Here is a 17,067-nt window from a genome sequence, read left to right as displayed (position 1 = left end):
AATGACAACAGTGCTTCTGAAAGTGACAAACGCTGAATGGTTTTCATTGCACTATGTGTTGAAGCTATGATTATGCCAAAACTGTTGTGAAAAGGTTTTGCATCATCTTTAAAAAGATGTGTTTTGTCACAGTTTTGGATAGAATTTAATAATTCACCATTGCATTTTGGTATGAAGGAGGTTTTTCTGACCAATGATTTGAATGTTCAGCCCCAACCATAAGCATTTTGTTCTAGTATTGAGCAGGACGTCTGAGGTCTTTTACTCCTTTATTCTTATAACTATGGCACCTTATAGCAGGATTGTCTAACCTTTTCCTGTCGGGGGCAACATTTTATATGTTTTTAACATTCAGAGGGCCAAATCATGTACCGTCGTATTTTGCTGCATGTTTTGTCAAATAGTGGCAAAATATGACAGTACATAGTCCCCTCCCCAACTTTTCCCAGTCTCACTCTTGTTCGTGTATCCCTCCCCCCCAGCCTTCACCCAGTCTCTCTCTCATGTAACCTCCCCATCCTTCACCCAGTTTCTTTTCCTTCACTTGGTTTCAGCTCCAGAAGAAACAGTGGGATCCCTGCTTCTCCAACCACAACTTGGTTCTCTGCATCCTTTAGCCATGCGGTGCCAGACGTTTGGGTTGGTCTCGCGGTTTCAATTCTTGCGAGACTTGAAACCGTGAGATCAACCCAAACGTCCGGCACTACGTGACTCATGCTTACAGAGATCTGAGTCGCGGTGGGGAATCAGAATCCCGCTGTAAGCACTACAAGAATTGCTAAGCTGCCGAGTACCAGATAAAAGCACTTGGTGGGCCGGGTTCTGGCCCATGGGCCATAGGTTGGACAAACCTGCCTTATAGAATCTCGCCTAGAGCACATAGGTGCCTGCCAATCAATAGCACCTTTGATGCTCGTAAGTGGCAGGTACTTCTAAGTGCCAGCTTACAAATTGCCCTGAATGCCTTTTAAAATTGCCACTTACATTTATATCTAGTGGTGGCAGGCAAATGTGTATATTTATGCTTGCTCTAGAGCATGCGTAAATATACAGGTATGCATATGTCCAAATTTACACATATTCTTTCAGTTTTGCAAAATATATGCAGAAACCCAAAGCCACTGCAGCCACAACCTTAGGAATGCACACTTTAAAAATGCCATATGTGCATCCAGCACATTACATTAGACACAGCCTTTTCTGGGTACATAAGTCAGTTTGACATGTAGAAAGCCTTTCTAAAATGTCTAGCTATCACACACTTTTGCACTGTAGCATCAGGGAAGAAGAGGTCTCATTCTCTGAGATCACTCCTGATTGGTTTCATGAGTAGCAAAACCTCCAAGGAATAAAACTGATTATAAATTTATGTTCAGCTGTTTGCCTGATTCCTTGCTCAGGAAGTGACAGCTGCTGTAGAACTGGAAGGTAAAGGACTCAAACTGAGCACAGCAAAGGCTGTATAAATACAGCTTTCAAATGTGCTAAATATCTGGGCTGTAACCTGCATTTCTCAGCACACATTATGACACAAACAGTACCAAGAGGATACAAAGTGATCCCCCCCAAAACCTAATAAATCTCTGATTTAACACAGTGCTTTACATTTTAAGGGCTCCTTTTACAAAGGTGCGGCAAGTCCATTGCCACAGCTTGGTAAAAGGAGCCCATAAGTGCAAGTGCAGGCATTATATTTATAATGTCCCATCTGTTGTACCCTAGGTGACGTCCATTGTCTACAAGCAGATAAAATTTCCCCCAAATAATAAATACCTGCACTTACTATCAATATATGTGGAAACCCAGTCAGTGGAAATTTCCCATAGAAATGGTAAAAGATTCACATTATTACAATATACTGATTGCAATTCACAAGTTATTTATGGGATAAAATGTCCTTGCAATCTGTGCTATATTGGCCAAACTAGAAGAAAGATAAAGTATAGGATAGAACAACATCTAAGTAATTTGAAGAGTTCAACAAATAGAAGCTCCTCTAGTAGCACATTGAATTACAGCACAACATCAGATGTCAGAATTGTGATTTGTGGTTCTTAATCAGATACATACGTCTCGAGGAGGCAATATTTCTCAAATGGTAATACGAAAAGAACAGCGATTTATCTTTAATTGGAGGACTGTCATGCCAGAAGGTTTGAATAAGGAGGCTGAATGAGCAGCAATCTAAAGAGAATGTGGTTTCTTTGTCCGTTGAGAATGACTGGCGTTCCTATGCGCAGGCGTCAGTGTCTTCTTGCCGGTTCCGAGCTGTGGGGCATTACTTTTGGAGCATTCAGCTCTTTGTATCCAGGCAGAGAGTTGTCATGAATAGGTTTGTGTAAAGGATTTTATGATTTTAGTGTGGTGAACTCTAGTTAAACAGTAAAAGCAATAGCAAAACATGAACCATGTTGGGTTGTCGATAACAGGCTGATGGCATTAAGCTAAATTGGAACGAGTTTAGTGTTTGGACAATGACAATGTGGAAGCCGAAAGTTGGCAAGAAATATAGTGGACATTATCACAGTTGAAGATTGATGGTGGTTTACAAGGAAGTTTCAACATTATTATAGACTGTGTAAGCTTGAACCACTAATAGTTTGGAATCCACAAGTGACACTGGAAAGTATCCTAAGCTATAAGAGGTATAATCTCATTAGGAAAACTATCGGGCTCATTTTTGAAAGAGAAGGACGTTCATCTTTCGACATAAATTTTAAGATGGACGTCCTTCTCCCAGAGACGTCCAAATCAGTGTAATCGAAACCAGATTTTGGACATCTCCAACTGCAGTCCGTTTAAAGGACATCCAAATTTCAAGGGTGTGTGTCGGAGGTGTGGTGAAGGCGGGACTTGGGCGTGCCTAACACTTGGACGTCTTTGACCCATAATCAAAAAAAGCAAGGACGTCCCTGGCGAACACTTGGACGTTTTCACCTGGATGTGTTTTTTTTTTTTACGAATAAGGCACAAAAATGTGCCCGAAATGACCAGATGACCACCACAGAGAATCGGGGATGACCTCCCATTATTCCCCCAGTGGTCACTAACCCCCCTCCCACCCTCAAAAAAACATCTTCAAAAATATTTCATGCCAGCCTTTATGCCAGCCTCAGATGTCATACTCAGGTCCATGACAGTGCATAAAGGTCCCAGGAGCAGTTGTAGTGGGCACTGCAGTGCACTTCAGACAGGCGGACCCAGGCTCATACCCCCCTACCTGTTACATTTGTGGAGGACACAGTGAGTTCTCCAAAACCCACCACAAACCCACTGTACCCATATATAGGTGCCCCCTTCACCCGTAAGGGTTATGATAGTGGTGTACAGTTGTGGGTAGTGGGTTTTGGGGGGCTCAGCACACAAGGTAAGGGAGCTATGTTCCTGGAAGCATTTTATGAAGTCCACTGCAGTGCCCCCTAGGGTGGCCAGTTGGTGTCTGTAATAAAAAGGATTTTAGAGATTGCTTTTCAACTCTATCTGCCTTGACCAACAAGTGCACTCGGGGCCTGTATTTGTGATTAGAAGTAATTCTTTTTAAAAATGATTGTTTAACTTTGATTGTGTGAAAACAAGTTGGAATGTAGAAGATAAGACACAGCTCTAATTAATTTGTAATGTGAAGAGGGGGATGGCGCTTGTTTTTGAGTTCGGACTGGCCACCTGGACTTGGAAACATGTGACCACATTCCCACAGTATGGCTTGTTTACCTATTCTCAAGCATTCTGTAATTTTCCTTGGCTCTGAAAATAAGCTTTAGCTTAATAAAAAGGGGGGCTTGTTGCAGCACAGATCTGAGGCTCATCTGTGTGTGGATGCATCGCGCAGAAAAGACAGTTCCTGGTCATAAAGAGACTTCGGGCTTTCGCTGCAACGGGCCTCCCAGATGAGATAAGAGCCTAAAATTCCTGACCAGTGATGTTGTATGTATAATATGTATATATCTGTCTTATAGCTTCTTTTAGTTAGGTGATTTAATCGTTGTATATATCTTAATCATTGTAGATTTTAGAACCTCTAATAAAGGTCTCATTTACCTAATACGAATCCAAAAGAATCCACAGTAATTACTGAGTAGTCTGTGTCAGTGAGACAGGCTGTAAATCCATAGCAGTATAGTGTCCTAGCATGTCGGGGGGACCAGTGCACTACAAATCGCAACTTGGGCGTTTCTTTTGAAAATGCCCCTCTATGTGTTTTCTTGTTTAATATAGAGATGGCTCTGTATTTGATAATTATTTGTAGTACAATTAAATTATATGTTAAGACTATTACATCTATAGTTATGTAAATAAAAGTACAATGAATATTCAAGAGCGATTTGCACACACTGCCTCCTTAGTATTCAAATGTCTGCGAATGATATGCTGAGAGAGGAAACTCTTGGTTGAATATATTTACCATTTTGCCCTTTTTTAATTTGAATTTTCATAATAAAGTTTAAAGCATTTAGAAACATTGAAAGAAAAGCATATAGAATCCACAACAAGGTCTTCAAACAAATAAGTAAATAAATAAATAACAATGATTATTAAACATCAATATACTAAGTTAGCTCACATTAAGAGGAGACCAAGTAGTGAAATCTACAAGACAGATATAAATCAAATATTAATTTACACAACAAAAGCATAAGGAAGTGTAGTATTAATTTTAAAAAAAGTCCTGAAAACCAAGTTACTCTAATCTGGATTTTAATTAGCAGCAGTTCCTTTTCCTTCTAAGAAATACTATAACTGGGACGGTTAAAAGAAAAACTGTATCTAACATTATTTAAGGAAAAAGACACTTGCTTGGATATTACAACTGAAAAGTTGCTCCTAAATCCAACACATAGAGGGGCATTTTCGATTGGGGCCGGCCATCTCTAAGGGCGCCCATCTCCGAGGACGGCGCTGTGAAGGGGCGGGGCCAACCGTATTTTCGAACGACATGGCCGGCCATCTTTTGTTTCAATAATACGGTTGGGGACAGCCAAATGTCAGAGATGGCCGGGTTTGTGTTGGCCGGCCTCGGTTTTTGCCGATAATGGAAACCGAGGTCGGCCATCTCAAACCCGGCCAAATCCAAGGCATTTGGTCGTGAGAGGAGCCAGCATTTGTAGTGCACTGGTCCCCCTCACATGCCAGGACACCAACCGGGCACCCTAGGGGGCACTTCTAAAAATTAAAAAACAAACAAACATTAAAATAGCTCCCAGGTGCATAGCTCCCTTACCTTGGGTGCTGACCCCCCCCCCCAAATCCCCCCCAAAACCCACTCCCCACAACTCTACACCATTACCATAGCCCTTATGGGTGAAGGGGGGCACCTACATGTGGGTACAGTGGGTTTTGGGGGGGGGGGGTTGGAGGGTTTCCATTTATCACCACAAGTGTAACAGGTAGGGGGGGATGGGCCTGGGTCCACCTGCCTGAAGTGCACTGCACCCACTAAAAACTGCTCCAGCGACCTGCATACTGCTGTCAGGGAGCTGGGTATGACATTTGAGGCTGGCATAGAGGCTGGCAAAAAACAGTTGTTAAAGTTGGTTTTTTTGAGGGTGGGAGGGGGTTAGTGACCCCTGGGGGAGTTAGGGGAGGTGATCCCTGATTCCCTCCGGTGGTCATCTGGTCAGTTTGGGCACTTTTTTGGGACTTGGACCTGAAAGAAAAGGGACCAAATAAAGTGGACCAAATTCTCACCAGGGACGCCCTTCTTTTTTCTATTATCGGGCGAAGCCGGCCATCTCAAAGCACGCCCCATCCCGCCCCTGTCCCGCCTACTAAAACGCCCCCTTGAAGTATGGCCGGCTCCGCGACGGAAAGCAATTGGAGCCTGCCAAAATCGGCTTTCGATTATACTGATTTGGCCGGTTTCAAGAGATGACCGGCCATCTCCCGATTTGTGTCAGAAGATGGCCGGCGATCTCTTTCAAAAATAAGCTGGATATTGTCTCTAACCAAGAATTTTTTACCTCAATAAAATTATACTCAGTCTGAAAAACAAGTGCAATAATGCGTCTTTGTCCTGTAGGAAAACAAATTAGACTAGCAGCGTAATTCTGGTTATATTCTCCTCTGTAGAAGTCTCCTACTATTTGTCCAATTTAAACTATCTAAAGATAGCTCTGTTTGTTCTGATCTTATTAAAAAGAGCTGCTTCAGTTCTTAGGTAAATAAATAGATGTCGGGTCTATATTGGAATATCTCATTTTTAAATAAATAGAACTGTGTCCTGTTTCTGAAGGCTCCTGGTGCTTTTTTTTCTGTACTCTGAATACCTCCAGTGGTCACCTGGTCATTTAGGGAACTTTTTTGTGACTTATTATAAAAACAGGTCTAGACCAAAACGTTTCAACTGTAACCCTGAACGTTTTTGTTTTGTTCCATTATGACAGAAAAACATCCAAGTCTTAGTAACGCCCACATCCCACCCCTGACACGCCCTATTGTGATTTGCACGCACTGCCAATGAACTGCGTCCAAATACTGGTTTATGGCACTTTTTGAACATTTTTTTTGTTTTGAAAATGAGCCCTATAATGATATTCTTATTTGTTTCCTTACCTGTTTAATGCAGGTAAGCTTTGATTGGGAACTATGTACAGTAGCTGTTATAGACATATAACTAGGAAAAGACTTATTACTCACTTGAGGTATGATTGACATCTTCTTTCGCAAGTCATGAAGTCCGAGTTCAGAAGTCAGAATGTTATCTATCCAAATTCTCCCTTTAGGCTCAGCCAGTCGGAAAAGGGCAGATATCAAAGAGCTTTTACCAGCACCTGTTCTTCCTACAATTCCGACCTATAGAATCCAGCATAGCGTATTTATTAGTCAGGAAAACAGTATTTAACTTTATTTAATGAATAAGTTTGGATTCAGTTAAGTAGTTTAGGGGTCCTTTTACAAAGGTCGCTGCAAAATGACCTGCGGTAGTGTAGATGTGGGTTTTGGGCACGCGCTGAATCATTTTTCAGGGCACCTACAAAAAATGCCTTTTTTAAATTTTTGCCGAAAATGGACATGCGGCAAAATGAAAATTGCCACGCATCCATTTAGGGTCTGAGACCTTACCGCCAGCCACTGACCTAGCGGTAAAGTCTCACGCGGTAACCGGGCAGTAAAATGACCTACGTGCACCAAATACCACTTGGTGTACATCTGATATGCATGGCAGAAAATGAATATTATTTTCCAGATGCACGTATTGGATGCGCACAAAAAATGAAATTACCGCAAGAGTCATGCAGTAGCCATGAAGTAACTCCATTTTGACGTGCGTTGGGCGCACATAGATGCTTACACAGCTTAGTAAAAGGGCCCCTTAATGTTAAAAATCAACTGTCTGTTTATTTTAAATGTAACTGACCGAAAAAAAAGTTAACCTGTCTGCAATGCGGGAAATTCAGAATAGAAGAGTTGTCCACATAGTTCGAGAAATTACCTGGGCAAATCCTTTTAATACTATCCTTTAAGTGATATTTCTAAAACAGCAATATTTCCCACATTCCTTTTCCAGACTGTCAAAAAAGTAAAGAGCCTGCCAATTTTCATACCTTGATGAACTCATTTGTATCTATACTTTATATTGACAAACACTTATTTCTAATTAGAAATAGAAGCAGCGGTCAGTAAGCTATTTTTTTCAAGAATCACATCCTATTGTCTTATTTTTAAAAAAAATAGTATTGAGTGCCATCCCTAAGCAATAATCTAACAAACAATATCAGTGAAGGAATAATTTGAAAATGCTAAAAATATTCAGTCACTTCTGAACTGCCAATAACACTGTTCCACTTAGGTGATAGTGCACACTCTTGACTATATAATGCCAATAACGAGGTATCCTATATAATAAAACTCACCCTCAACGTTCTGAGGACACTGACCTCACTGTCAGTTCCTGCGGGCACTTCCTTCCGGTTCGAAGGGTTCGTGGTGGTGAAGCCACCGAAATCGCTGTGTCTGGGCCCTGCCCTCACGTCAAACGTGATGACGTCGAGGGCGGAGCAATGGCGTCAGTGGCTTTACAACCAACAAGGAAGGACTCGGGAGATGAAGGTGGCGTGCATTGACGAGGTCCGGAAAAATGGCGGTCAGTGACTTCACAACACCAAAGCGGTGGGTATGGAGGGGGGGGGGGGGGGGGGGGGTTCGGGAGGAAAACCTTGCTAGCACCCGTTTCATTTGCTCCAGAAACGGGCATGTTTTACTAGTATAAAATGAGTAGAGTGGAACAGGTGGATGTGAAGCATCTGTTCACGCTTTCCAAAAATACTAGGACTAGGGGGCATGCGATGAAACTACAGTGTAGTAAATTTAAAACAAATCGGAGAAAATGTTTCTTCACCCAACACATAATTAAACTCTGGAATTCGTTGCCGGAGAACGTGGTGAAGGCGGTTAGCTTGGCAGAGTTTAAAAGGGGGTTAGACGGTTTCCTAAAGGACAAGTCCATAAACCACTACTAAATGGACTTGGGAAAAATCCACAATTCCAGGAATAATATGTATAGAATGCTTGTTTGTTTGGGAAGCTTGCCAGGTGTCCTTGGCCTGGATTGGCTGCTGTTGTGGACAGGATGCTGGGCTCGATGGACCCTTGGTCTTTTCCCAGTGTGGCATTACTTATGTACTTATGTAAATACCCAGAGAAAAATGAGCAAAACAAACATTCCTCAAAATAACACAGGAAACAACATGAAACAAAAAATTTACTGCTGCCCATTCCTAGTGTCTGAGAACAAGAGATGTGCAATTTAAACAGGATGCTTCAATGTATTAATACTGTAGTTATTGGGACTGTCTCTCTCCCATAAAAGAGCAAAGGAACATTTTAGGTCCGAGCTGGTACATTATTGAACTTAATGTGTCTGTTCCCTGATTTTTCCCCACATCAAATCTGGTCCTATTATGTTGTTCTGGAGAGTTACGTTGCCCCCAGAAAACCTTTAGTTAACATTCCGTTGGGTTAGTAGATTAGATTAATTCATTTATAACCTGTTCATATTCTAAGTGGCGTTCAAATATTGCATACATAAATCGAAAACATAAAAATATATAAGAATACATAAGAATTTTTAAAAAAGTAACTGTACTGAAAAATCTAGGATGCAGGACATGCATCTCTTGTTTGTGTTACAAACTAATAGGGGATGATACCACACAGACATAGGGCCCTGTTTACTAAGCCATGCTGTAGGCGCGCTAATGATAGAGACACCCATTATATTCCTATGGGTGTCTCTAGCGTTAGCGCGCACTGAAAGGTTTGCGCGCCTACAGCGCGGCTTAGTAAACAGGACCCTAAGTTATGAGGGAGAACAGAGAAAGTGAATGAGACTAGTACTCACTGCCAGAGGAGTTGGAGCAGAAACCCCACCCCCCCCACATAATTTTTAAAAAAGTTTCTCTTTTAATCCAATAGATGTAATCGCACTAGTTATGTCCTTCAATTACATTTACTTTAAAAAAGAATACTCAGTACATAAACAGATTTTTATGGGGCCGATATACAGACCATAGGAGGTAGCCGGGTTGCTTCTTTGGTCAGTGCTGAGCTCAGATATTCAATGCCAGGCCATTTCCGGTGATCTGCATTGAATATTCAGCTTAAATTTGGATGGTTTCAACTTAACCGGTCCAGTCAATATACAGCACTGGCTGTTAAGTTGGAACCGGACTATTGAGGAGGAAAAATGAGGACTGAATGATTACACTTGCAGGCAGTACGTCACCGGTCTTTTCTGGAGCTGTCTTAGCAAGCAGAACACAAATGTCCCGTTTTAAACGTGCACAGCGATTATTTAGCAAGCAACCACACTTTTTCAACATATGTTACCTGTATTCTCAACATCATATGCTCACAGGTTTGTTGGCCCCTGAGGCAGGCTCACATGCTGAAACACGGGCATGTCAGGTCTTATATGTGTTGAATTTGTGCGAACATTAAAGGTTCTCTAGCTTTGGAAATCCTCATTTTTACCTCATATTGATTATTGTCTACATGTTTGTGAGGTTTTGGATTTTCTCCTTCTGTTGTGTTTTCTGTTTTGATTATCATCAAGGTGACAGAGAAGAAAAAATTAGTACAGAACTGAACTGGAAACCCATTTGGCTAACTGGGAAAACAAGGCTTTACATGAACAATACTGTAGAGAAATTGAAAATAATTTGGACAGCACCAGGAATTGGCAATGGCTGTGGCTGGGTACCTTCAAGAGGAGGATGGAAGGATTACTTTTTACAGCTCCGAAACAAGCTTTACAAACTGCATAGAAGTGAGTTTTCAACGTATTTCGATTAACAGCAAATGTAAACCATGGAATAAAAAAAAAGATGAAACCACTGACCACTTGCTTAGTGGATATAGTAAAATTGCCCAAACTGACTACAAACACAATGATCCACTGGAGTTTGTGCAATAGGTATGACTTTAGAAATACTGCTATAATCACCACATAGAAAAAGTCATAGAAAATTAAAAAGTCAAGACTTTATGGAATTTTATTTCAATTTCAAATGAATTGCATCTGGAAGATAACACACCCGATATCATGGTAATCGAAAATATTGTGATTTTCGTTGACATTGTGACACCAGGAGACACCAAAATGTTTAAAACAAAAAATTGAAAAAAATTAACAAGGCGTTAAGATCTGACAAAAGAAATAGCAAGACTCTGGAACAAGCCATATCACTTTATCCCTATTGTTGTAGGAGTGTTAGCCATCTCAAAAAAGGTATAGTGGAAATAGAAAAGGTGCAGAGAAGGGCGACGAAAATGATAAAGGGGATGGAACGACTTCCCTATGACGAAAGGCTAAAGCAGATAGGGCTCTTCAGCTTGGAGAAAAGGCGGGTGAGGGGAGATATGATACAGGTCTATAAAATAATGAGTTGAACAGGTAGATGTGAAGCATCTGTTCACGCTTTCCAAAAATACTAGGACTAGGGGGCATGCGATGAAGCTAAAATGTATTAAATTTAAAACGAATCGGAGAAACTTTCTTCACTCAGCGTGTAATTAAACTCTGGAATTCGTTGCCAGGAATGTGATAAAGGCGGTTAGTTTAGTGGAGTTTAAAAAAGGTTTGGACGGCTTCCTAAAGAAAAAAGTCCATTGACCGTTATTAAATGGACTTGGGGAAAATCCACTGTTTCTGGGATAAGCAGTATAAAATGTTTTGTACATTTTTGGGATCTTGCAGGGTATTTGTGACCTGGATTAGCCACTGTTGGAAACAGGATGCTGGGCTCGATGGACATTTGGTCTTTCCCAGTATGGCAATACTTATGTACTTATGTACGGCTGGACAAATTTTCTACAAAAAACATGAAATCTCAGATTTGACAATAATTCACAAACAACGCCCCCTCCCCTCCTGTTTTGTGGGTTCAAACTTCATTTTACAACAATACCTGAATAATTCCTCAGTTTCTAGATGAAGCTTGAATTCACCAGTGAGAGCAGACAAATCATTATCATCATACATGACAAATAACAGTTATGACTTTTTGTGTTTAAAATTTGTTTGATACTTTTTATTAATACTTTTTGTTTTTTTGGGAGGAGGGAACGAATCTCCTCCTCATACTTACATATAAAATGAATTCTTTAGGAATCTTATTTTATAATAATTTTAAGTACAGAGGTGTGGTAGCCGTGTTACTCCACTTTTAAAGGTAATCAATAGAAATAAAACAAACTAAAACATGGAAAAGAAAATAAGATGATACCTTTTTTATTGGACATAACTTAATACATTTCTTGATTAGCTTTTGAAGGTTGCCCTTCTTTGTCAGATCAGAAATAAGCAAATGTTGGTAGATGACAGTATATATAAGTGAAACGTCAAAGCATTTCAGTGACAGTCTAACAGGATGGGGGTGGGTAGGTGAGAGACAGGAAGAGTCGGGTGGATGAGGGACAGGGAGATATGCATGGAGATAGGAGGGTAACAAAGCAGTACAATTTTATGGTTTATAATGGGCTGGAAAACCCAGATTTTTGTTAAGTCCTGTCTGGTGGGTGTCAAAATATTTAATCATTCTAACTTCAAAGGTCTTACGTTCCTGTATTGTTTTAAAGTTCCCTTTCAAGATTCTTACCATGAAATCACTGGTACAGTGTTCTGGTTTTGCAAAGTGCTGCCCCACGGAGGTGACATCCTGATTGGTACTAGCATTTTTCATATGGTGTCTGTGTAAATTAAATCTCTTCTTTAGCATCTGACCTGTTTCTCCAATCTAGTAGCCTGTGTTGCATATATACCCAGTGCTTTTTTTGTAGAAAAAAAGGTGCCGGTACTCATTATGGGCGGGGTCACCACATATGGCTCCACCCCTATGATAGCCACACCCACATTAACCACACCCCCTATACCAGCCATGGCGCATATAAACAGACATCATTGAAAATATTATAGTACTATAGGAGAAAAAAATAACGTGATTTTTTTTCATTATAAATAATCTCTGTAAGCTCTTACAGCTCCAGTATACCCAGTGCAAAATAAGACAGCCAATGTAAATTCTCAAATTGGACATATTACAAACACTAAAATGAAAATAAAATGATTTTTTTTCTACCTTTGTTGTCTGGTGACTGTTTTTCTTTCCATATTGGTCCCAGTTTGTGATTCTGCTTTCTTTTCTTTGCGCTTAACTCTTCTGTGCCATTTGTCATTTTTGTCTCCTTTTTCTTTGCTTTCTTCAATATTTTTCAGGCTCTCTCTCTGTCCAGATTTAATTCATTCTTACTATCCATTCTTTAATTTCCTTCATCTACCTGTGGCTTTTCATCTTTTCCTCACCCTTGTTCTCCCCATGCCCCTTCCTCTTATTCTCCAGTCTTTCTCTATTCCCCTTTTCCATCCAGCAGCTCTGCTTTCTCTCCCCATCCTTCCAGTGTCTCCCCTATTTCTTTCTGCATTCTTCCATCCAGCGTCTTCCCTCTTTCTCTCCCCATCCTTCCGTTTTCCCTCCCTCTCTCCCCATCCTTCCATCTGTTTTTCCCCCTCTCTCTCCCCATCCTCCCATCTGTTTTTCCCCCCCTCTCTCTCCATCCTCCCATCTGTTTTTCCCTCTCTCCCCAATCCTTCCATCTGTTTTCCCTCTCTCTCCCCATCCTTCCATGTTTTTCCCCTCTCTCCCCATCCTTCCATGTTTTTCCCCTCTCTCCCCAATCCTTCCATGTTTTTCCCTCTCTCTCCCCAATCCTTCCCTCTGTTGGTTTCCCTCTCTCTCTCCCCAATCCTCCCTCTGTTGGTTTCCCTCTTTCTCTCTATCTCCTCAATCCTTCCCTCTGTTGGTTTCCCTCTTTCTCTCTCTCCCCAATCCTCCCTCTGTTGTTTTCCCTCTTTCTCTCTCTCCCCAATCCTTCCCTCTGTTGTTTTCCCTCTCTCTCTCTCCCCAATCCTTCCCTCTGTTGGTTTCCCTTGTTCTCTCTCTCCCCAATCCTCCCTCTGTTGTTTTCCCTCTTTCTCTCTCTCCCCAATCCTTCCCTCTGTTGGTTTCCCTCTTTCTCTCTCTCCCCAATCCTTCCCTCTGTTGTTTTCCCTCTTTCTCTCTCTTCCCAATCCTCCCTCTGTTGGTTTCCCTCTCTCTCTCTCTACCCAATCCTTCCCTCTGTTGGATTCCCTCTTTCTCTCTCTCCCCAATCCTTCCCTCTGTTGGTTTCCCTCTCTCTCTCTCTACCCAATCCTTCCCTCTGTTGGATTCCCTCTTTCTCTCTCTCCCCAATCCTTCCCTCTGTTGGTTTCCCTCTCTTTCTCTCTCTTCCCAATCCTCCCTCTGTTGTTTTCCCTCTTTCTCTCTCTCCCCAATCCTTCCCTCTGTTGGTTTCCCTCTTTTTCTCTCTCCCCAATCCTTCCCTCTGTTGTTTTCCCTCTTTCTCTCTCTTCCCAATCCTCCCTCTGTTGGTTTCCCTCTCTCTCTCTCTACCCAATCCTTCCCTCTGTTGGATTCCCTCTTTCTCTCTCTCCCCAATCCTTCCCTCTGTTGGTTTCCCTCTCTCTCTCTCTACCCAATCCTTCCCTCTGTTGGATTCCCTCTTTCTCTCTCTCCCCAATCCTTCCCTCTGTTGGTTTCCCTCTCTTTCTCTCTCTTCCCAATCCTCCCTCTGTTGGTTTCCCTCTTTCTCTCTCTCCCCAATCCTCCCTCTGTTGTTTTCCCTCTTTCTCTCTCTCCCCAATCCTTCCCTCTGTTGGTTTCCCTCTTTCTCTCTCTCCCCAATCCTTCCCTCTGTTGGATTCCCTCTCCCTGCCAAGTTTGGCGCGAACGGCGCGAAGACGCGATGCACGCGGCACCAGCCCCTATTTCCGGCCGCTGCTGCTTCTCCTGTTGTTGAGCAGCAGCGGCCGCTACACAAAGAAAAAGAAGATTTAAAAAAATTTGAAACCTGGCTGAAACGCGGCACCCCGGCACTGTAGACAGCCATTAGGCATTGGCTGTTGCCCCGCAACCGCTCCTCCTCTTGCCTCTACGTCACTGCCCCTAGAGGAAGACCCCGGAGGAGCGCAGTGACGTAGAGGCAAGAGGAGGAGCGGCTGCGGGGCAACAGCCAATGCCTAATGGCTGTCTACAGTGCCGGGGTGCCGCGTTTCAGCCAGGTTTGAAGTTTTTTAAAAATCTTTTTCTTTGTGTAGCGGCCGCTGCTGCTCAACAGGAGAAGCAGCAGCGGCCGGAAATGGGGGCTGGCACTGCGTGCGGGACATGGACTCACGGGGCGGGGGGAGCAAAAAAAAAAGGTGCCGGTACGCCGTACCGTTGCGTACCGGCACAAAAAAAGCACTGTATATACCACATTGGAAGATGAGCACGTGAAAGATTCCTTAATGTTGAATATTTTTCCTTTGTGAATGACCATGGGGTTCCTGTGAAATGTTTTGGCATAGTTTGCAGCTGGAAGGATGTGTGACATTCTCTTCTTTTTGAATCTGTGTTGGGAGCTTAGTTCTAATTAGGGGCCAGATGCACTAAACAATCATTAAAGCCCTTCTCTTACCGATTCCCTTAGCGAATCGGTAAGGAACGGGCATGCATTAAGGAAAGGGAATGCAAATGAGCTGCTTGTTGTAGCTCACTTGCATTCTCTATTCCATCGTTAAACAGTCAGCCAATCGGCCAGTCGAGCATGCGCAGAGCAGCCAAGTGTTATGCTGGCTGCTCTGCACATGACAAATACACCTCCCTGTGCCGGCCAAAGATGCCGCGCTGCTCACCCCCTCCGATGCAGCTCGATCCAGAGGACAGTGCAGTTGAGGATGCCCATCCAAAAAAAAAACGTCCATTTTGGCCGTCATTCCTCCCTGCAATAATAAAAACGCCTTTTTTGGCAGTGCTTCACTCAGCTGAGAGACCAGGAAGTCTCTGAGCCAATCACAACGCGTTTAGCCAAGCTAAACACGCTGTGATTGGCTCAAAGACTTCTAGTTCTCTCAGCTGAGTGAAGCACTGCCAAAAAAGACGTTTTTATTATTGCGAGGGGGGGGGTGATGAGCATGGAAACCTCTTCTTTTTCTTCAGGTTTCAGCAGCAGGGTTAAAGACGGGGGGGGGGGGGGGGATGACGTTTTTTTTGAAGCGGAGCGTTTTTTTGTTCCCCGATTTTTTTTTTGTTACTTTGGGCCAAGTTTTATCCTGCGCAGCCCCAACGACAGGTACAGACCTCTCGTTAGATTTTCCAGTGTTAAGGCAATCGGAAAATGTTAGTGCATCTCATTACAAAAGAGTTTCTACACAATTTGCTCATCTGCATTCCGTTTTCGTTAGCTGCTACCGTCTATAGTGCATGCCAGGGTTTACTACTTGCTCGTTAATGGGTCGTTAAGTTTAGTGCATCTGGCCCTAGGTTGTGTTTTAAGTTGGGTGGCTGTCGGAAGGCCAGCACTGGTGGGGATGGGGATATCTTTTTCAGTAATTCATCCTCCTGGAGTAGAGGCTGTAGATCTTTTATGATTTTTCTTAATTTTTCCAGCTCTGGGTTGTATGTCACTGTAAGGGGGATTCTGTCTGTGGCTTTTTTTTCTTTGTACTGCAGCAGATTTTCCCTGGGTTTTTTGAGGGAGGAGGCAATATTCTTGGAGCTTATTTTGGGGTTGTAGCCTTTCTGTTCGAAGGATGCAGTCACGATTTCAAGGTGTCTGTCTCTGTCCCCTGGGTCAGAGCAGATACGGTGGTATCTTGTGGCTTGGCTGTAAATAATGGATCTTTTTGTATGCGAAGGGTGGAAGCTGGAGTTGTGGAGGTAGCTGCATTTGTCTGTGGGTTTCTTGTATATGGATGTTTGTATATAGCCATCGCTGATTAAGGCTGATTGAGACATACAGTAGTTGTGTACAAACAGTACTTTATAAGGCTAAACATTATTTCAAGATAAAAACATTTGAGAATGATACAATAAGTACCAGTATTTCATGGTGGTGTACCCAATTGAGCACCACTGCAATAGCCCTTATGCCCGCAGGTGTCACCTATATGTAGGTACAGTAGGGTTTTGATGAGTTTTGGAGGGCTCACATGTTCCACCACAAGTGTACCAGTTAGAGTGGGATGTGGGCCTGGGTCCCCTTCTCTATAGTCCACTGCACCAACTACTAGGCTACTCCAGGGAGCTGCTTGCTACTCTAGTAGGAATGGCTATAACATCCGAAGCAGTTAAAAAGGCTGGTATATACTGTTTCTTTCACAACATTGGGGTGGGGGTGGGAGGGTGTTAGCAGCCACTGGAGGAATAATGGGGGTTTATGCCTTAATCCCTCCAGTGGTCATTTAGTTGTGATTGAAACAAGTGTAGCCATAAAAGTCTTAATTTTGACAATAGACGTTTCCATTATGTTCCATTACTGCAGAGGAATGTCTATCTTTTGGTGCTACCCATGTCCTACCCAAAAAACTCCCCCTTGAGATTTGGACGAAGTGTAGGGTGTCAAAAATTGCACCTTATGCTATTTTTAGGATGTTTGTTTTGAAAATGAGCACCTAAATGTACCTTTTCTCATTCTATTTTTACCCACTGGACTCCACAGGCCATATGACTTTTTCAATGGACCTTTATAATTTAATTTCCATTTACAGAAACT

At 42.5% G+C, this 17,067-nt stretch overlaps 1 protein-coding gene across 1 annotated transcript in view; it reads right to left on the bottom strand.

Moving 5' to 3' along the window:
- Nucleotides 1–17,067, bottom strand: part of ABCC4 (ATP binding cassette subfamily C member 4) — a 520,751-nt gene that overhangs the window by 93,845 nt on the left and 409,839 nt on the right. Inside the window, exon 26 of the mRNA XM_030201377.1 lies at nucleotides 6,634–6,789. Coding sequence (XP_030057237.1) covers nucleotides 6,634–6,789 — 156 coding nt within the window. The remainder of the gene's footprint in view (nucleotides 1–6,633; nucleotides 6,790–17,067) is intronic.

Source organism: Microcaecilia unicolor, chromosome 4, assembly GCF_901765095.1.
Source record: "Microcaecilia unicolor chromosome 4, aMicUni1.1, whole genome shotgun sequence".
Lineage (NCBI taxonomy): Eukaryota > Metazoa > Chordata > Amphibia > Gymnophiona > Siphonopidae > Microcaecilia > Microcaecilia unicolor.
This window is presented reverse-complemented; position numbering and strand designations above follow the sequence as displayed.